Source organism: Aulonocara stuartgranti (assembly GCF_965226115.1).
Source record: "Aulonocara stuartgranti genome assembly, chromosome: 23".
NCBI lineage: Eukaryota > Metazoa > Chordata > Actinopteri > Cichliformes > Cichlidae > Aulonocara > Aulonocara stuartgranti.
This window is the reverse complement of record NC_138958.1, coordinates 4315926-4336993: the sequence shown is the minus strand read 5'-3', so window position 1 is coordinate 4336993 and position 21068 is coordinate 4315926. Positions and strand designations below refer to the sequence as shown.

General features: G+C 44.5%; 2 protein-coding genes across 3 annotated transcripts in view; one reads left to right on the top strand and one right to left on the bottom strand.

The window, feature by feature from the left end:
- LOC309700568 (disintegrin and metalloproteinase domain-containing protein 10) overlaps window positions 1–6836 on the top strand; it is a 31950-nt gene extending 25114 nt beyond the window's left edge. Inside the window, exons 12-15 of the mRNA XM_082524186.1 lie at window positions 196–379; window positions 3108–3207; window positions 3573–3793; window positions 5435–6836. Of these exons, the coding sequence (XP_082380312.1) occupies window positions 196–379; window positions 3108–3207; window positions 3573–3793; window positions 5435–5539 (610 nt within the window). The 3' untranslated portion in view covers window positions 5540–6836. The remainder of the gene's footprint in view (window positions 1–195; window positions 380–3107; window positions 3208–3572; window positions 3794–5434) is intronic.
- On the bottom strand, window positions 6481–12282 carry lpl2a (lipoprotein lipase 2 a). 2 transcript variants are annotated; one of them, XM_082524188.1, is made up of 10 exons: window positions 11854–12282; window positions 10825–10898; window positions 10376–10555; window positions 10066–10177; window positions 9738–9971; window positions 9028–9270; window positions 8667–8787; window positions 8150–8368; window positions 7790–7897; window positions 6481–7698 (listed from the first exon to the last, which is right to left on the bottom strand). In XM_082524188.1, exons 1-10 carry the CDS (start codon window positions 11951–11953, stop codon window positions 7677–7679), a joined length of 1413 nt encoding a protein of 470 aa, XP_082380314.1. In that variant the 5' UTR covers window positions 11954–12282; the 3' UTR covers window positions 6481–7676. The 2 variants fall into 2 exon arrangements, with proteins under 2 accessions (XP_082380314.1, XP_082380313.1); XM_082524187.1 differs by having other exon boundaries at window positions 10825–11021; window positions 11854–12277.
- Window positions 12283–21068: the final 8786 nt, after the last annotated feature.

The following is a 21068-nucleotide window of genomic DNA, read 5'->3' as shown; positions in this document are numbered from 1 at the left end:
AATTAGCTGTTCAGGTCTTTCTGAATATTTGTAGTTCAATCATGTATGGATTTGAGGTTAATAAATTTAAATATTCATCATCAGTCTTTCATCTAAACTATTTATATTCTAGTTTCGAGATGCGGCTTTGTTTAGTTTAGATGTAGCTCTCATGTGCAGCCATGTTTGTGGTGTTTTTTCTCTTCCATTCATCAGTCCAAGTCAGGGCCTGTGTTGTGGTCAGAAGTGCGAGTTTAAGCCAGAGGGTCAGAGGTGCGACGAGGAGACAGACTGTCAGAAAGCGAGCGTGTGCTCAGGACTCTCCCCGCTCTGCCCCAAGCCAGCTGCCAAGGAAAACCTCACTGTGTGCAGTCAGGGCACGCGTGTCTGCCTGAATGGGGTGAGGCGGGCACATCCACCACACCAGAGCGTTACTTAACACACTCCGTTACCCAATGAGGGAAAGTGTGCAAGTGTGCAGCAATGTTGCAAAGCATGTGAATCTTGACCTTGAAAGCAGCACATGGCAATAGACTTTCAGTATAAGGTTCATTTAGTAGCTTTTCCAGAGATTTCTTTTTCATCATGTCCACTCGCCAGACACCTTATAAGGTGAAGATGGGCACAGTGTGGTCATAAGGACATGGTCATAGTTGGCAAAAATACTCAGGTAGGCTGTGGAATTTGTCAAAGCCAAATTCTGACTCTACCATTAGAATGTCGCAGAACTTCAAAGAGACTCATCAGACCAGACAACAGTTTTCCAGTCTTCTAAGGTTCAATTTTAACAATCCCGTACACGCGGTTTCTTGTTATGAGCTAATAAGAGTGCCACCTGGAGTGGTCTTTTGCTACTCTGGTTCATCTTTCAGAGACATGAAAAAGAGTTCTTCATATGTTGACACAACCTCTGACATCAACAAGGCATTTTCATCCATGAGACCTGCCAGTGAGTGGATATTTTTTCTTTATTAAGACCACTCTCTGTAAACCCTCGACATGGTGGTGTGGTAAAATCCCAGCAGATCAGCAGTTTCGGATATACTCAGACCAGCCTGTCTGGCAACAACTCTGCCACATGATTGGTTCATTAGATATTTACATTGTTCAGTTGAGCAGCGGTTCCTAACAAAGTGTTCAGTGAGTGAGTTTGTTGTGTTGTGTGTCAGCTCTGTCTACACCTAATATCGTGATCATACAAAAATATCAGTGTCAATGATATTTGTTGTATTTGGCACAACAAGCAACCTTTTTTTGATAAAACCGTGTCGCCTGCATACGCAGAAATTCACATTACAATTCAGCCAGAGTCTCACTTATTTTAAATAAAAGTTAAGAAATTTCTTCACTTGAAATCGTTGCTGCAGAAAGGTGATTTAACTGCAAACTAGCCTTGCTTTTATATAGTAGTTCTCTATTGCAAAGAGACGTGTTACAGATGAGTTGCAATCATCAGTGCAGACTGACTCAGACTGATTGCATATTGCAGACAGAATGCTAACATATAAGCAGTCTGTCTACTTTTATAGAAGAGAGCACAATTATTTGCAAACACTCACCAGTGTGTCTGAGAGTGCAGAGAGTGCAAGTTGCCTCCCATCAGCTGACTTGTGCATTTGCCTTCTGATTAAAAGTGATTGAGGGCGTTGCACACAAATAAGTTCGGCTGTTTCCAGTTTCTCATTTAAAATACAATCAAGTGCTTCCTGTTTTTGTTTTAGGTAGCACGAAATGAAAATTATCTTGAAATAATCAGAACATTTAAAACCCACTGTCTGTGCTTACTGGCAGGTATTACAGGTGTAAACAAAGGTGCCATTTTAACACAGCATTTCTGAAAAAAGAAGAGAAAAATCCTTTTTAACCAGCAGGATAACAACAGGATCTCCCTCCAAAATTAAACACAGACGTTACTCTGTCCTCTCAGCAGGAGAGCATTTATTCCAGCTGTGACTGTGGTTTTCTGGATATATTATTCTCCAGATGTTCTAACCTCATCTAACCTGGATGACCTGATCCGGGAACATAAAATATATAATCCCAAACGTAAAACATGATAAAAGGCTTTTAAGAAGATGTAAGTAATAGTGTAAACCAAGAAAGGTAAAACTTATCTTTAGTTAAAATTCTCAAATTCATCTCTTTTTTTTCACTGACACTGATATATTATTTCCAACGAAACACAAAAGAGAAAAAAAAACTTCAAACAAACATATTCGGTTCATCAAAACATGTCAAACATAAATTTACTTCAGGCTTAAAAAACAACAACAGTGAAACACATCTGTGATGCAGATCCCCACATTACAAAGTCTCAGAAAGTAAGAGGCAGTTTCTAAACTCTGTCGAACACTATATAAGTGTCTGTAAGTGTTATATATACTGAAAAAGTTAATGCAACACAAGCGCCCCAGTACCTCTTACCTGTCTGTTTCCCCAGTTTTCTTATGAGACATTAGCCAGGAGTGGTTATGAATGGCTAAATCTGATGTATTAACATGAAATGAAAAACACTCCCTAAACTAGCTCATGTCTTTTTGTGTGCGTACGTATTTGAGTATTTGAACTAGTGTTGTTTGAATTGAACCTGGTATACTTTTCTGTATTTTTTCTTGACTTCAGATCGTTCTTTAATGCCCTAGGCTCTGTATGACATCAAAGAGAGCACATATGTCTAATATGGTGCATAGGCACATGGCTTGGGCTGTGAGGAAAGAAGCCCCGCCCACCTTTAGTTCAAATCTCCTGTTTGTGGGAGGTAACCAATGAGATATAAGAATGCTTAAATCGAGGGTCCAGTGTACGATAAATAAGGACCTTTATGAGCTCTGGTAGAGTCCTGTAATAAAAACATGGATCTGGAAACTAACATAATAGGTCCTCTTTAAAACATAAATATAGATATATAAATTTTAATTCAATGCTAATTCGCATGACTGACATAAACTGTAAGGTAGTGAAATAATCCAATTACCTACCAATCGAGCCAATATTTTGATCATCAACAATAGACGTACTGATATTGATGAACTTGAACTGGCTCTTATTTGTCTTAATTTCTTACATCATAGTTCTCCCAGCTTCTTCTGACTCTACATCCTAACTGTAGTATCTGTTTGTCTCTGAAGGTCTGCACTGGCTCGGTTTGTGTGAAGCACCACCTGGAGAAGTGCGACTGTCCCGGAGACTCCATGAGGGAGAAATGCCACATGTGCTGCCAGAAGCCCGGTAACCACGGGAACATGTGTCCTCTGCTACAGAGGAATGTGTTTACACGCTGTGTCTCAACAACTCAGGCTGTGTTAATTAGTGCTGAGGTTACATTTCTAAATGATTGTGTTCTTTTAGACCAATCTGTGTTCACAGATCGTAGTTATTAAAGGTCAACTGTTTCTCAAACTCCGGTTTCCATTTCATATTGTCAAGTTTTGAGTAAGTGGCATATCTCTTTATGATATACACACACAGGCTGGTATGCGGCTCAAAAAACTTGCTTTTGTAAAGTATAAACAGTATTTATACTCTCTCTCTCTATGTGTGTGTGTAATGTTTCTGTAACTTGATTTGATTTCCTTTGTTTGTATTTCTTGCAGATCAGCCTGAGACTTGTGCAAGCACCACATCGTCTGTTCTGTCCGATCACTTCCACAAAAAAGTGTTGCCCCTGGTGGGTGGTGCGCCGTGCTCTGGAAACCGTGGATACTGCGACAAATTTCACGTATGCCGCATCCTCGATGCAGACGGCCCCATCGCGAGACTGAAGAACTCCTTTCTTCATTTGGATGACTTCGACGACGTGGGAGAGTGGATGAAGGTGGAATCTACATTAGTGCGATAACATCAGAATAAGATAAATACATTGATTGTCAGGTTTCGCTGCATAGCAGGCACAGTTGGACCCAAGCGCAGGACCCAAAAAATGGCTTTATTTCTGAAGGTAATAGGGCAGAGTGGACACACCTGAGGAACACAGCTGAACAGAATCCGACTGACGAGACAGGGGAAGCAAAACTGAACATGATACATAGGAGACCTTAGACTATTAAAATAAAACAGGAAGAAACACTGAGACTAAGACATGAGGGATAGCTGGGTCTAAATAGATATAAATCTGCCTACACCTCAAAAATGTATTCGATCTACACATGGCTATAAAACATGCAGCTTGTCTACTAGAAGCTCCTCTACTCTACTTGTTGAAGTATACTTGCTCATCTGTATGAGTCTGTGAACTTTAGGTTAAAAGCTCTTAGGTATAAGAAAAGGTGCTTGTGAGAAAGATGGTTGTAGTAAGAAAGTACTTTTTGTGCTCAAATACAGAAGAAAAGTCCTCTTTCCTTCAGATTAGGTATGATCCAAAAAAGAGGTTTACGACTGACGGCCTGTAGATCCACGTGATGAGCCCATCCCATTATTTGGCTGATATGCATTTGGCAGCTGGAGAACATTTGTTTTCTCTATCGGGGCCATATGTTGTTCATATCTGGGTGTTCAGTGTTCAGTCTTAAAACAAAGTAGAGTCTTTTCTACAGTTTCTGGGTTGAAATGGTGTGGAAAGCACGTGCAGCTGGCCTTGAAGCATGTTTTCTTTCAGCCAGTGGATGCGTCAGAAGTGTTACTCAATCGGTAGAGTTACCCAAAAGATCAGCTACCATATGTGCTCCCTGTGTAACAAACAGGATGTTTAGCCATTGTGTTCATTTGAATAAAACAAGTAATTCAAAATAATATAGACCTTTTTTTTAATCCCTCTTGGTATCCTATTGGTCACTGGGAGAAACTGTGCATTTCCCAACCAGTAGGTGAGTAGTTGCAGGAGGTTGTTGGCTGTCACTGTGTGACATCAGTCACAAAAGTCACAACCAGTGGAATACTCCCTTTTCCCTAGCAACTAGTGGTTGCTAGGTAGTCATCAGCCAGTATATAGGTTATTGTGACTGGGACCTAACCAGTATGAAACCACAAAGCATTATAGACTGAAACTTTTGAAAGAAGAAACTGCACATGTAGTGTTTTTGTATCTGCTTCATAAACAAAAAGAGACACGATTGCAAAAGAAAAGGTAGATTAATACTCAGTGATAACATGGTAATAGCACAGTAATAACATTATAATGGCCTGTAATGATATTTAATTATAACATTATTACTAAATAATAGCTTTGTATCAGTGATGGGTTCTAGCTGAGTGATATTAGACTGATTTATGTAATGGGGGGTAATAACTGAGGGAATAATATGAAAGTGAACAATAATGAACAATAAGGCAAAATCAGTGAGGTAATATTTTTGGTAAATAAAACCTTTGAACAATAAAATTATTGTTTCTGCTCAACATTTTAAATTAAAGATTAAATCAAAGATTTTTATTCTAGTGATCTTAATCTTAATCTTAAACCAAACGACACCAATGCTTCCAGCTTATTCGAAATCATGTTTCTGTTTATTCTCCTCAGGCTCACTGGTGGGCCATCCTGCTGGCTATCCTGACGCTGTCTGGAGTCATGGGCTGCACCGTCTGCCTCTGCAGCATTAAACTGGACACACGTAACTTGGAGTGACTTTTTATCCCTGAAGACTCTTGAATAAACGTCCTTTACCTGAGATCTTCAGGTGCCACGTCGAGGAGGATTCATCAGCTTTGTTCAACTGCCCAAAAACTCAGCCATGTTCACCGATGTCTTTGTGTAACTCTTCACATTTAGGAAAGACGCAAGAGTCTCCTGTGATGTATGTGTTGTGGAAAATGTTGCTTCTTCTGCTGCCAAATGTGGGTCAGTCAGCTGCCCCTCAGAAAGCTGAAGCTGCAATGTAAAGCCATCTGTCACTACAAAGCCTTAAATGCACGGAGCATGTTTAAGACACTAATTTCAGCTATGAGGAGCATCCAGCTTTCCATCTCAACCATAGCAACACCTGCAACTGAAGGGTCTGCGTGTACATAGAGTTTGACGGTACTTTCTTTCAGTAGATACTATTTTGCAAATCTTTGGGCAAATACTGTGTTTTACTCTGCTACATTTATCTTCAATCTTCTTAACAACCTACATAACAGTTTAGAATAAGATATAAAACAAACTTATCTACGAGGTCAAACCAGCAAGTTCCAACCTTTGTGGTCCTGTAAGGAACCAAAGTGTGGTTAAACTAAAGCTGACGCTGCAGTTTACGGTGTCCTTACTCAGCATATCTTTGGGGTCACCTTGACACATGTAGCCAAACACGTGTCACAACACCACAATTACAAGGACTTGCAGAAACAACACCGCTCGCTGGGCTGAATCCAGGACTGCTTGCACTTTTATATCAGAAACAGTTGTGAGTGTTTAAATTGTTAAAACTGTTTAGATCGAACACACTTTGATAATATTTTTTAACGGAACAAACAGCCTTGAGATGGTAAATAGGACTGATAATTATATTTTTTTTATACTGAGCGAGCAAGGAAGAAAAGTTGAGCATTTCTCTCGACCTTTAAAAAAAATGCAAGCTCAAGATGACCTCTCAGGCGACACGCTGGTTTTATTAAAGAATTTATACAATACAGAGACGTATTTACAGCTATGTACAGTGATTACATGAACACACTTTTTATAGATCAAATTCACAGAGAGGTGAAAATATATAACTAGCAGCGCTCCATATAAGAGACTCCAGTATCTATATTATAGTATTTACATTTATTGTACAGGTGAGTTGTTTTCTCTTTCCCTGTTTTAAGTGCAAAATACCTTTTTATAAAAGTCACAATTATTACAGTACAATACCTCTGAAGAACTGAGGTTCAAGTATTGCTTACTAACTGGAAATGCATAATTGAATGAGCATGAGCCAAAAAATAAAATCTTATCCACAGCAGACATTGCACTTTACAAAGACCACACATCACAAACATTAATAGAAGCTTTGCTTTCGAGCTCACACCGAATATTACATACTCGTTAAAAGAAGGAAGCCATTTTTAGAAGAGTATCCAGCACTTCTTTGAGGTGACAGCTTCAAAGTAACGTCTTCTTGCAGGAGTGAAGCAGTAAAACATGCAAAAGCATTTAAAATAACACCTTTTTCAGCTTTGAGTACTTCAGTATAAGTTCATACAGTAAGAACAACGGACGCCGAGTTGGAAGGCAACAATAAAAAGCCGAAAAGCTTCTGCTGCTTGTTTACAGTAAGGCACACTGATACAGGTCCCACAGTCACATACAGCGCTGAGAGTCACAGTGGTGAATGCTCGGTGACTCAGGTAACTTAGTACTTACTTAGGTAACACAAAAAGGTAACTAAACTGTAACCTACTGCTTAAAACACACAAAAAATACACCTTTAATATTATTTTTCCTCATTTTCAGAGGTGTCACTCTATTATATTTCACAGTGGTTCCTTTATATGAAATATTATTATTGTACTACACATCAGGGCATTAGTACCTCTACAACCAAACTTTGTTGATCTGGCCTGTAAGATTTACTAGTAGTACAACAATCAAGCAAAAGTCATTAAATTACTTTTTTTTTTTTTACAAAGTATGACATAGTATTCACATACATATTGTTTTAAACATTATACCTATTTGGATATATACAAGGTGATAAAGGCTTTCAGATATTTACTGGTGTATAAAAGTTACTAGTGTATAAATTATCTGCTAAGTGCTGAAATGGACAAAGGGGATGGTGGAGAGCGTCTTGTCTTCACGATCAGTGGTTCTCCAGAGTTACTCTACAGACAGAAGCAGCAAATGTATTGTTATTTATCAGCGTTAGCAGTAATGCAATGGTAAAGAGTAGGGTTAACACAGAGGCAAGCTCACCTTCTTAGAGTTCGCTTTCTGTTCGTCCTCCACGGATCCTTACATTTAACAAACGTGAGCTCCTGTGTCAGCTTCTGAGCGTCAGGATCTTTTATGCAGAACACCATCCTGTGGGAGAAATTCATGAAATACTGCTTAACTGTGCGTGTTCAAGTAGCTCCCTGAGATTCTGCTTAAGCCTGTGCTTTAAGCTTGATATATTTTAGCCATAAATCCCAGTAATAGACACATTTCTATGAGGTCCATCATGGAAACTCCAACACTGGCATTTCAGGAAAACTCAAGGGAAGCCTCGAGTTTTTTTTCTTCTGGCAGACAGACATTATTTGGTAACTACACCTTTAATGTTCTGCAACTCACTTTTGTTGCGTCTCGCCCGCTCTAATGCGGATTTTGTGAACCGCCACGTTAGCGCCATCTGAGCTGCCAGACCACCAAGAGGAAACCATCTTCAGCATGCTTGACGCAGACCAGCCGTTTGTCTCCTCCCATTTAAACTTCAGCATCAGCAGGTCACCGATGTCTTTCTCCGTCACCAGCAGGAACGAATGTGTCTTATTTGTGACAATTTTCTCCTTTCTGCCAGACACAGGCGGAAAGAAATGTTGATCTCCACGCATACACATAGCCAGCATGTTTTATTTAACTGAGGCTTGTAAAGTATGTGCCATAAAAGATGATAAAATGGCGATGAAAGCACGCTGTAAAGGCCCAGCGGTGAAATGTGTTTGTGTGTGGTTGCCTCTTTCTGTTTATGGTTTCTGTCTCGTGCTGTTTTCTTTGATTACTGTGCAAGTGTTAAAAACAACTCGTAACTTGAAAAATGCAAGTCACTGTGCAGGAATTCTTCTTCATAAGGGTTCAAACCCTCACTCACAGTTTAAGCTGCAGGTTTTCAGCTTCTCCTCTGGTTCCATACAGCGAGACAGTAAGCGAGGGCTCCATAGCTGAGCTATTCACCTTACTGGAGAAGTGGATCTTCAGCTGATAGTGGTAAACTGCAAAACAAAGCAACAATTTGCACCATTTAAGGACCTGAAAGCATGCGTGTAAATTAACGTAATAAAACTGCTCCAGATTTAATGGGTTTAAGTTTCAGCCGAAGCAACTAGAATCTCAAAAGTCAACAATCCCAGAAAGTATGAGATGTTTTTTAGATTATTCTTTGCTTTTTGTTTCTGCAAATATATCAGCTTTCATGTGATAACAGCGATGATATTAAAGAGCATGCCGCTGACCTCTGAAAGGCATGGAGGATCGTGTCTTGGTGTACATCTGAACGCTGCGAGGCTTGCGGACCTTGTTGATGTCGTAGCCCACCGTGTTGCAGCGGCTTTTCCGGCAGCTCAGGCACATCCCGCGGTCGAACATGTCGTTGCTGCCACATCTGTACGCCATGGCCACTTCCTGCTCGTTCAGCAGGGAGTCGATGAAGAGGTGAACCGAACGCTCGTGTTCACACTTGACGGCGTCCGACACAGCTGAGGAGGAAAGAAATGGATGCAATTTATTATCTGCTCTAATTCTCTACATTGCATACACATTACTTTTCCATTCAGTAGCTGACCGTGCTCCGGGTAAATTTACTTATTTTTAATCTGACCTTTCCTCAGCCATGTTTGGGACCCTCTGTTTATTTTCACACTGGTGTGAATGACGTCATTGTGCAGCTGTCATTAACAATGTCCACTGCTAAGATATTAATGACAGCAGCAAGCAGTTACAAGCTTCTAAGCGGCACACTCTGTGTATAGGCACTTATGTGTTTCTAAAAAATGTGCTTAATTTTGTTTTATTGTGGCTGAACCTCTGATCTGATTGCTTCATAATAAAGTTCATTAACGCTTTAACTAACTTTACCTGTTTCTTACTCTCTTCGTAAAAGAATACAACAATCACTGTGCAGATACAGTAAAATCAGGGCTGCAGTCATTTTAGTTATTTTTACCAAATATTCCAAAGTTGGCGATCTTCTCCAGCGCTCCCCTGAGGTTGCAGCCCGGCTGGTAGCTGCCTCCGTTGGGGTAAATGTCCACGTGGCCGACGGGCTGCTGGATTCCGATGCTGAGACCCAAAGAGCCGCGTGTGAAGGTGTGAAGGACATCCACGAAGTGAGCATCATCTGGGGAGAGGCGCCTGTGGGCGTGTTCGCCCTCGAAGTCGGGACCAGCGGGATCCAAACCTTCAGACAGAGACGAGGAGGACCAACATTACACGACTTTATTGTTGTGGTAATAGCTTTAAAACAAACATCTGAAATCTTCTGTCTTGTTTACCGGTGATTCTTCCGACTTTATTGGTTGCATGGCTGCCAGCAAATCCGGCCACGTGGGCCCCGAGGCTGTAGCCAATCAGGTGAATGTTCTCAAGAGGCATGTTGGTGGTCTCCTTGAAAATCAAAAGTAATTAAGTTAAGGAGAGTGTAAGAAATACTCCACATTACCTTTGGGTTTAATTTCATTCGCTTTTTCTTTGTTACTCATATAAACACATCGTTTAAATACTTGAGGTTAAATAACACTAACTCATCGATATTTTAATGAAAGGGCATTTAATGAGACCTGTGAAATCAAGAGCTTAACTAACCTCGATCCAATCGATGAACTGAGCGATCTCCTGCCCCACTGCTTTGGTTTTCTGAGCTGCGACCACATAGTGATTCTGAGCCGAGTTGAGCCAGTCCACCACGATGACGTTGGCCGTCTGCTCTCTCTCATACAGTGCCGATACCAGTTTAGGGATCCAGCTTTCAAACATACCGCTCAGCTGTTGAAAAGACAAACAAACATCAATCCTGACAAGTGAAACTAGTGTACGCGTGTAATTTAAGCCACCTCCAGATCAACATGTCAGGAAATACTTTGGCTGGTTGTCAGTCAATATGATTTTTTTATTTTAGTGAGATGCCACCTCACCAGAATTTGGTGAAAGGTATTCCCGGTCTTTTATTCTCCTTTCGATTCAAAAGAAAACAAAGCTCTGGATATTTTGGAAAATAGGGGCAGGTTAAAACAAGCTGAAGCATCTCTGCTTACCGTCCAGCCATGGATTATGAGAAAGGTTTTGGAAGTGCCGTTGAAGGTGCAGGTTGCCAGGGAGTCGGGTTTTCCTGGAATGATGTAGCAGAGGTCATCATCGGGATGGGATGGCTTGCGCAGCGAGAATTTGGCAACAGTGGCATTGCTCTCAGCCTTGTGGTCAAAAAAGCCTTTCACAGGATCGAGGAAGTTACCTGACAGAGAAGATTATCCAGTTAGCTGGATGGTTTAAGAGAACTTTATACTCTTAAAAAAATAAAGAAAGGGAAACAAATCCTCTGGCTTCCTGGTGTTTTGATCAGATATACAAATCTTATCTAATAGTCTGGCTGGAAAGTCTGAGAAGTCTGACCAGCTAGCTGAGTTGCTGGTGGCAATAAGGTCCGCCCCCAGGGCCCCTCAGAAAATGAGCTTCCACCTTAGAGGAGATCAAAGCTCAGGGGTTTAAGGAGTTCACTTGGTCAGGACTGAGCTCCACAGAGGCTCATAAGGGTTTCTCAGCTTTGTTCCTGCCACCTCACCGAATATAATCTGCCCAAGTTTCTGTGGTCCTGCTGGCACAGTCAGCTGACTGGGCCTTGTACTGATTTTCAAAGTGTGGGGAGGCGGAGACCAGACCCTTGCAAACAATTACCAAAATAAAGGCTCCAATAGTTTGAGGATCATATTGTGAAAATAAATAGACATGATGACACCCGGATAAATCAGTTTGTTGGGATAATTTGACAGTCTGACACATTTCAGTTTATTTCTCTAATTTCCAGCGTTAGCTTCAATTTCAGAGCGTCTCTTCCAGGGAATAGTAAGTGAGGAGAGTATCAGAGATGAGTTTAGTCATAGACACGTGACCTAAAGTATGTCCTATAGCGCGTTGATATCACTGGCAAGGTAGAAACTACTGTACACACACACAAGCACTGCGCTTGGTTTTCACCAAGTTACAGTTACACGGGAATTTTCACCTCACGTACCTGCAGAACTACAAACATACAGACCTAAATGTGGATGAAGTAACTGACAACTCACCAAAAATAGAATCGGCGAGCTCTTCCTCCAAGGACGTCACATTTTGCACAGCTGCATTCAACACCACGAAGCACAGAAACCGCACTTTCCACGCTCTCATTTCTTTTGCACTTTATTCCTTTTGGAGAAAATATCTTTAAGGACGAAATCAGTCAATGAAACGCCGCAGCCCGGGAGTGTACGCAGTCCTGTAGTAAGGAATAAGCCCGCGCGTCCTGTTGCGCGCAGTGCGCTGATATCTGAACCACCTTGAACTGTCTGCGTCTTAAATAGCGCTTCTGAAGTTCTGACAAGCCATTGGCTGCTGGCCTCGGGCGGGGAATGGAAAGTAAATGTGTAAACTAAACCATTAAGCCTGCTTTATGAGGAGCGATAGCAACAGTGTTTGGCAGTGTAGCGACTCATTGAACCCCGAGAAAGCGCTATTTATTTTTTAAATGCATTCAGTGTATGTTTCTACCACACGACCACGGCCAGATCAGCAGGAGACACTGATTAGCATAAACGTTTGCATTGTTGCAGTGCTTCCTGTGTGATTAACTAAATCTGTAAAGAAATGCACTTTCATATTTAAATAGTGTAACTAGGCTGAATTGTATACATACATGGCTTTAAACCGATTTTTATAAGTCAAAGGTTCCACATCATTCAGATCATTCATCGTCATGTTTGCAGGGCTCCACTACTCAGAAACAGTTCTTATTCAATATTATATTATTTTTTTAAACTGGAAAGATAAGACTGAAACCTAACTGAGCAATCAGTGAGGTTCTTGCAGTAAAGTTAGCCGCCATTGCTTTAAAACTCTGACCTTTGACCTATTACATGTGATAGGTCAATACCTAACCTATTTACTTACCAAATAGGCTAGGTATTGCTGATACAAGTTTAAGATTATGGACACATATTCATGCAAGAGTAGCTGGCTTTACAGCTGCTGAGTTGTTGCCCAAAACGTCAGGACAAGACACTAAGAAAAACTGGGAAGGAGGCCGATGAAGTGATGGTTGAAGAGTCAGAAGCTTGTTAAAGTCAACTGCACCATTTGCAAGATATAAAAAAATTACTGGTGCAGTGACTGATATATACTATGTATGTTTGTCATGGTCGGACGGTCCTTCCCGGAGCGACCTGTCTGTGTGTGTATGTGTGTGCTTCTCTCTCTCTCCTCCTCCACCCAGTGGCTGACACACCTGCACCTAATTTGCCATCCAGCTGTCACTGATCATCCTCGTTGTGGACTGAGGTACTTAACTATGTGTCCGGATGGCAGTCGACGCTGGATTGTACTGGAGGCTCGGAGGAAGTGATACGGAGCAGAAGGTTGGAGAGAAGGAGTCCGCTGGATTAAGCCCTCGGAGGAGAAACACACTCAGATAATCACTTGGGAGACTCACCTGCACACCACTGGGAATTTGGAGATGATCACCGTTGGATTTTTGTACTTCGCTTTGTGACTGTTTTTGAGCACTGTAAATAAACGCACTGTTTGCTTCGCATCCAGAGCTCCACGACTGAGTCTGTATTTCCCCCATTACCCGTGACAGAACAATCCAGCCAGCTATGGACTCAGCGGACTCAACCCCCGTCCAGCGCGAGCTCGCGCTTCAAGCTGAACGGTTGGAGCGGCATGAACAGATGCTGCAGCATGTGGCCAAGGAGCAGTCCGCGCTACTACAGGTGGTATCTGAACTGAAAGGTATGTTGCTTGCTACACCTAGGGCACCCATTCAACCACCAGAGCCCAGTACACCACCACAACCACCAGTGGAGCTTCTAAATATAGCGGCGGCCTGTCCCCTTCCCCCATCTCCGCCTCCGCCTCAGCGAGAACACACGTTCCCTATACCTGAAAAATTCAGTGGAGAGTTGGACAAGAGCCGGGGGTTTTTGGCTCAATGCTCTCTGATTTTTAGGCAGCAGACTCGAGCTTATGCCTCTGATATCGCCAAGATCACCCTCATGGTGGAGCTCATGACCGGACGAGCGCTACTCTGGGCTCAAGCAGTCCTGAGCGCCCAATCCTCCATCTCATATAGTGATTTTTTTTGAGCAAATTTCAGTGTGTGTTTGACAAAGGCTCTAACCCTGACAGTGCTGCTCATCGCATGTTTACTTTAAAGCAGGGCCGGCGAAGCGTGGCAGACTTCTCCGTGGACTTTTGGATCCTGGCCGAGGAGACGGGTTGGGAGGAAAAGGCGCTCCAAGGAGCATTCCTAAACAGCTTAAACGAGAATGTCAAACGTGAGTTGGCCACTAAAGAGCTTCCTAAATCGTTAAGTGCCCTGGTTAACATGTGTATCAGTCTAGACGACCATATGCGGGAGTTTGGCAGGCGGACTGGAGATGGGCAACGGTCAGTAGGGGTCGTAGGAGTTTCGACTGGACTCCCCTCTCTCGAGTGGAGAGAGGAGGGAACGGACTCACCTGCTGACGAGGAGCAACCCATGCAGCTCGGACGGACTAAATTCACCCGGAGCAGAAGACAACTGGTGGGTGAGTGTTTTGTGTGCGGGAAGAAGGGGCATTTCGCGGACTCCTGTCCCTCACGGCTAAAAGACTCAGCCCGTCAGTAAAGGTGGGGATACTGACGGGTGCGCCGGTGAATACATTCCTCCACCTCAGCTGCCCTGCTAAATTATGGTTTCTTTCCCGCACCCATTCTTGTGATGCACTAATAGACTCAGGAGGTGAACAAAGTTTTTTGGATGAGGCTTTGGCCCACAAGATGGGTTTGCCTGTTGTTCCTCTCCCGGAAACACTCCAGGTGTCAGCGCTTAATGGCAGGCCTTTAGCCGCTGTCACTCACCGCACTCAAGAAATCACACTCACTCTCTCCGGCAACCACACTGAACGGATGTTCCTGTTTCTCTTCAAGGCACCTGACACACCCTTAGTTTTGGGATTCCCCTGGCTCCAGCGACACAATCCACAGATTGATTGGGCCAAGGGATGTATCGTAGGGTGGAGCACCCGTTGCCATGAGCAGTGTTTACGCTCTGCTGTGCCGGGTTGCATGTCAGACGATCTTGCGGGGCCGCCCTCTCGCCTCGACTTGTCAACCGTGCCAGCCGAATATCATGATCTAGGTCGAGTCTTTAGCAAAGACGGGGCCCAATCGCTGCCCCCCCCATCGTCCGTACGACTGCGGGATTGATTTGCTCTCAGGCGCCCCCTTGCCCACTAGCCGACTCTACAGTATCTCGAAACCTGAGCGCGAGTCTATGGAGCGCTACATCACAGACTCCCTGGCAGCAGGCATCATCCGTCCCTTCACCTCTCCCTTGGGTGCAGGCTTCTTTTTTGTTAAAAAGAAAGATGCGTCCCTACGCCCCTGCATTGACTATCGGGGACTGAACAAGATCACTATCAAAAACAAATATCCTCTACCTCTGCTCACCTCAGCTTTTGAACTCCTTCAAGGAGCCACCCATTTCACCAAACTTGATCTCCGCAATGCTTATCACCTGGTCCGCATCCGCGAGGGGGACGAGTGGAAGACGGCCTTCAACACCCATCTGGGCCACTTCGAGTACCTGGTAATGCCGTTCGGACTCACTAACGCCCCTGCCATTTTCCAAGCCCTGGTAAATGAAGTCCTACGAGATTTTTTTAAACCACTTCGTGTTCGTTTACCTTGATGACATTCTGATTTTCTCCAGGTCCAGAGCTGAGCATGTTAAGCATGTGAGACTGGTGTTGCACCGCCTGCTGGAGAATCAGCTGTTTTGTAAAGCGGAGAAATGTGAGTTTCATGCCTCAACTGTCTCTTTTCTGGGTTTCATCATTGAACAGGGCCGGTTGCGAGCAGACCCAGCTAAGGTCAAAGCTGTGTTGGAGTGGCCTGTGCCCGGCACTCGGAAGAAGTTGCAAAGTTTTCTGGGATTCAGCAACTTCTACAGACGCTTCATCCGGGACTTCGGTAAGGTGGCATTGCCTCTTACCCAACTCACGTCGCCCAAACAGCCGTACCAGTGGTCTCCAGCGGCTCAGCAAGCATTCGACCGTCTCAAGAGCTTGTTTGCCTCGGCCCCCATCCTGGCCCAGGCTGACCTCGCCCTGCCGTTCGTGGTGGACGCTTCTGATTCTGGAGTTGGGGCGGTTCTCTCTCAGCGCAAGGCAGGTAAATTACACCCCTGTGCCTTTTTCTCCCGTCGGCTCACTCAGGCTGAAAGGAATTATGACGTGGGCGACCGGGAGCTTCTTGCCATCAAGTTGGCGCTGGAGGAGTGGCGGCACTGGTTGGAGGGGAGCGAACATCCTGTTATCGTGTGGACGGACCATAAGAACCTCGCCTACCTCCAAGCGGCTAAGCGCCTGAATGCCCGACAGGCCAGGTGGGCACTGTTTTTTGCACGGTTTAACCTAACCATCACCTACAGGCCCGGGTCCCGGAATACGAAGCCAGACGCCTTGTCGCGCCAGTTCGCGCCAGACACGGACCCTGAGGAGAAGGAGAAACCCATTCTGCCAGCCTCATGCATCGTGGGGACCCTCACCTGGGAGATAGAAAGGGTGGTCCAAGATGCTCAGCGACAAGAACCCGACCCCGGCACCGGTCCAGCAGGTAGATTGTACGTTCCCTCAGCGGTCAGGGGTAAGGTCATCCACTGGGCACACACCGCACGGTTTACCTGCCATCCGGGCAGGAACCGAACTGTCACCTTCTTACAAAGGCTGTTTTGGTGGCCCTCTCTCTCTCAGGATGTCCGGGAGTATGTGGCCGCATGTCCTGTGTGCGCCCGAAATAAGACGTCCAACTCCCCTCCATCGGGACTCCTCAGACCACTGCCTGTCCCCAGCCGGCCGTGGTCGCACGTCGCTCTGGACTTCATCACTGGCCTCCCTCCGTCCTCTGGTAAAACTGTTATACTCACCATCGTTGACCGTTTTTCTAAGGCTGCCCATTTTGTTGCCCTTACCAAACTTCCCACCGCTCTAGAGACTGCCCAGCTCTTGACCCAACATGTTTTCCGCCTTCACGGCATTCCTCTGGACATTGTTTCTGACCGTGGGCCCCAGTTCACCTCGCGGGTATGGAAGATGTTTTGTACCGAGCTGGGGGTCCAGGTCAGCCTGTCCTCTAGGTTCCACCCGCAGACTAATGGGCAGACTGAGCGAGCGAACCAGGAGCTGGAGGCCATGCTGCGCTGCGTCGTTTCCTCCAACCAGTCGTCATGGAGTGAGCAGTTGGCGTGGGCCGAATACGCCCATAACTCTAGCACGTCGGCCGCTACGGGTGTCTCTCCCTTCGAGGCGTCCCTGGGGTATCAACCCCCGCTCCTCTGCATCACGGAGGGAGAGGTGGCCGTGCCTTCCGTGCAACATCACATGAGGCGCTGTCGACGGATCTGGCGGGCAACTCGAGCGGCACTGCTGCGTACGAGCGCTCAAAACAAGAGACTGGCTGACCGCCGCCGCGTCCCTACACCGGCCTATCGGGTGGGCCAGCAGGTGTGGCTTTCCTCTAAGAACATCACTCTGCGGACTGAGTCCAAGAAGCTGGCTCCCCGGTTCCTTGGACCCTTTTCTGTGCAAGCCATCCTGAATCCAGTGACTGTCCGACTGGCCCTCCCGCGCAACATGAAGGTACACGACGTGTTTCATGTTTCTCAAATTAGGCCGGTCCGGACCAGCCCGTTGTGCCCGCCTCCCGGGCCCCCGCCACCCGCCCTGGATATCGCTGGCGCTCCGGCGTATTCCATTACTCGCATAATGGATGCCAGGCGCCGCGGTAGGGGCTTCCAGTTTTTGGTGGATTGGGCGGGGTACGGTCCGGAAGAGCGTTCCTGGGTGCCGCGGTCTGCGGTTCTCGACCACGCTATGGTGAGAGAGTTCCGCCGTCGGCACCCTGACAAGTTTCGTGGGTCGCCCGGGGGCTCCCGTTAGAGGGGGGGTACTGTCATGGTCGGACGGTCCTTCCCGGAGCGACCTGTCTGTGTGTGCTTCTCTCTCTCTCCTCCTCCACCCAGTGGCTGACACACCTGCACCTAATTTGCCATCCAGCTGTCACTGATCATCCTCGTTGTGGACTGAGGTACTTAACTATGTGTCCGGATGGCAGTCGACGCTGGATTGTACTGGAGGCTCGGAGGAAGTGATACGGAGCAGAAGGTTGGAGAGAAGGAGTCCGCTGGATTAAGCCCTCGGAGGAGAAACACACTCAGATAATCACTTGGGAGACTCACCTGCACACCACTGGGAATTTGGAGATGATCACCGTTGGATTTTTGTACTTCGCTTTGTGACTGTTTTTGAGCACTGTAAATAAACGCACTGTTTGCTTCGCATCCAGAGCTCCGCGACTGAGTCTGTATTTCCCCCATTACCCGTGACAATGTTAGAGTGTGTAATAAATACAGTACATACCAAATTAATATAAGTTCGGATCTTTTTTTAAGTCCATTTTAATATAATTTTCTAAATAAATCCAAGTTCTTGATTCTGACTGCTAAACTGCTGCTACTTCACACTTTATTCACAAATCACTTGTGATCTGACTCAGACATGAGCACATATAAAATGATCATTTGTGAAATGGGACTCCCTGAAAGCTATTCAGATCACAAAAGACATATATAATTACCAACATACAGTACTTTACTAACCTATTATTGAAAATACCTTCTACACAGTGGCACATAAAAATAGCATTATGAATTTATTAAAGTATGGACTTAAAATGTGAAGCGCTTGCAGATTTTGAAAAATCCTCACCATACAGTATTTAGAATCAAATATATTTTAGCAGCAGCTGTTGTGTTAAACTCTTTCAAAACAGAGAATAATTTTAACATTTTTGTTGTGATTTTTATTCCAGATCTGTGGAACTCTCCAGGTCACATTAAAACATGCATATTTAAATGGCCTGTATTTGTATAGCGCTTTACTAGTCCCTAAGGACCCCAAAGCGCTTTACACATCCAGTCATCCACCCATTCACGCACTGGTGATGGCAAGCTATGTTGTATAGCCACAGCCACCCTGGGGCGCACTGACAGAGGCGAGGCTGCCGGACACTGGCGCCACCGGGCCCTCTGACCACCACCAGTAGCCAACGGGTGAAGCGTCTTGCCCAAGGACACAACGACTGAGACTGTCCGAGCCGGGGCTCGAACCGGCAACCTTCCGATTACAAGACGAACTGCCAACTCTTGAGCCACGATCGCCCCATTTACATTAAAACTGCAAAAAAAAAACTTATATTCAGTTCATTTAAGATGAATATAGCCATAAAAATGAGCGTTTGATGGAGCATCTAACTTGGACCATGAGTAAAACCCTGCAAAATCAATAATAATACCCACTTTTAGCCTCACCTGGACTGGACACCAACAGTACAGTCTTGAGATTCCTGCCCAAGGGCTTCAACTCCCAGCGCACCTTGAGTCAGGTGATCTCAAGGTCTCAGAGTGGTTTCATCCAAAGCTTGTAGTGCTAATGACACACGCCTTTTTTCACACCTGGGCTCATGTGATGATGCATATGATTAATAGTGGGTCAAGGACAACCACCTAAGGAACAAACCCCAACTAGGGTTTAAAAACCTGGGACTCTCCACCCTTTGGTTTTATGAAGAAGCATTTTCAATGAGAGGTAAATGTCTCCAAAACACTTAAAAGACAACTGTGACCTGGATGACCGAGAACCTACACAGAAATATTTTACATAATATCTTCATTTTTGCTCTGTTACATGAGGTGCAGGCCATAATAAAAGCTCCACTCCTCTTCTTCCTTTTGCACACACTCTCCAGATGTTGGTATTGCAACAAAACAGCTGGCTTCATTACTTTTTATTCTTCTTTGAATATGATTGGATTTTCCTTGAAAAACAGTGACTGCATTTGTTTTTCCACTCCTGTCTCTGCAGCCTTTTCAGGGGAAGCACTCGTCCCCTGGTGACTAAAGGGCAGTGAAGAACATGCCGGACCACAGCCAAGATTTGTTGGTTCCAGCTGAGATGAAAAATGGGCAAACAGTAATTCCTCCTTAAAGTTTGGAGACAACAGAATGTCTTTAATTTTATGTACTTCCAAGATTATTTCCCAAGCTGATTTCTAGGAATGGCACATGTTGCATATGAGAAAATCACACAAAAAAAGACGAACAGAGTAAAACTTTGTGTTTTTTAGGCTTATAAAAGACAGCAACAGCTTTAAACCAAGCAAAAATATGAATAGTTAATTTGTTACCATTTATACATGCAGCGTTTTTCCTGAGCACTAGTTTCAGATTGGAGAGGGCAGCAGGAAAAATGTAAAAGTCATCTTTGTGGCTTCAACAACACTTGTTCACCAGCAACAGAAAGTCATGAGGGAAAGTTTCCACAGTGACCACAAGGACAAAAATGCTTTCCTGTACCTTGACCTTACACTTACTCACACCAAGTTCTGTTACAACTCTTTAACCTTCTTTGTGTCCCAGAAAAGTAAATGAGCAATGATGTTAGTGATACTTTATGAATAATGGGAAACGGACTCTAAGAAACTCTTTGGCTGAAGGTTAGAAATCCTGTTATTCCCCAGTGACACTGCTAAAAGAAGAAAATACTGATTTCTACAGTCCCCTCACATTGGATCAGGCATTTTCAGAGTATCAGAATTATAGAAAATGAAACATTACAAACAAAGTCGGGGGAATTTTTGTTGTTTTGTTTGGAAGATTAAATCACGCCATGACCTGATCAACTTTAAAACTAAAACAGCCGTCAGCTGACATTCAGATTGTGCTTTGAGAGTTTAAACAACTAGAATATAAAAAAACATCCACATCTCATTTCATTATCCCGGTCCAGACTCCAAATGTTGCACAACAGCTTTCCTCTTTTTAGGAAAGTTTAGGTTTAGGTGAGCTGTGGGGCTGTGGGGGCACAGCAAACCCACACCTATTCAGGTTCAAGTGGATGTGTCTACACAGGGCATACAGCATTTTGGGCCTTTGGGACTACTACATGGTCCACAGTGTACTTACCCATAGAAAACCCACGTGGAGCCTCAAAGGGGAAAAAACTGCTGTGGGCCCTGCTTGGGCACACCCATTTGAGGCCCATTTGAGGGTGGAGAGTCCCAACCAACAGAATATGTTGTTTTCATATTCTGTGAAAGTTCCCCAGTTTGAGCCTCGGAGGAGACACATGTGAGGCCCCAGCACCGAAGTCCACAGTGTGGAGTGGGGCTGAGGTGTGCGTTACAGGTGTGCCTGCTGTGGACCCGT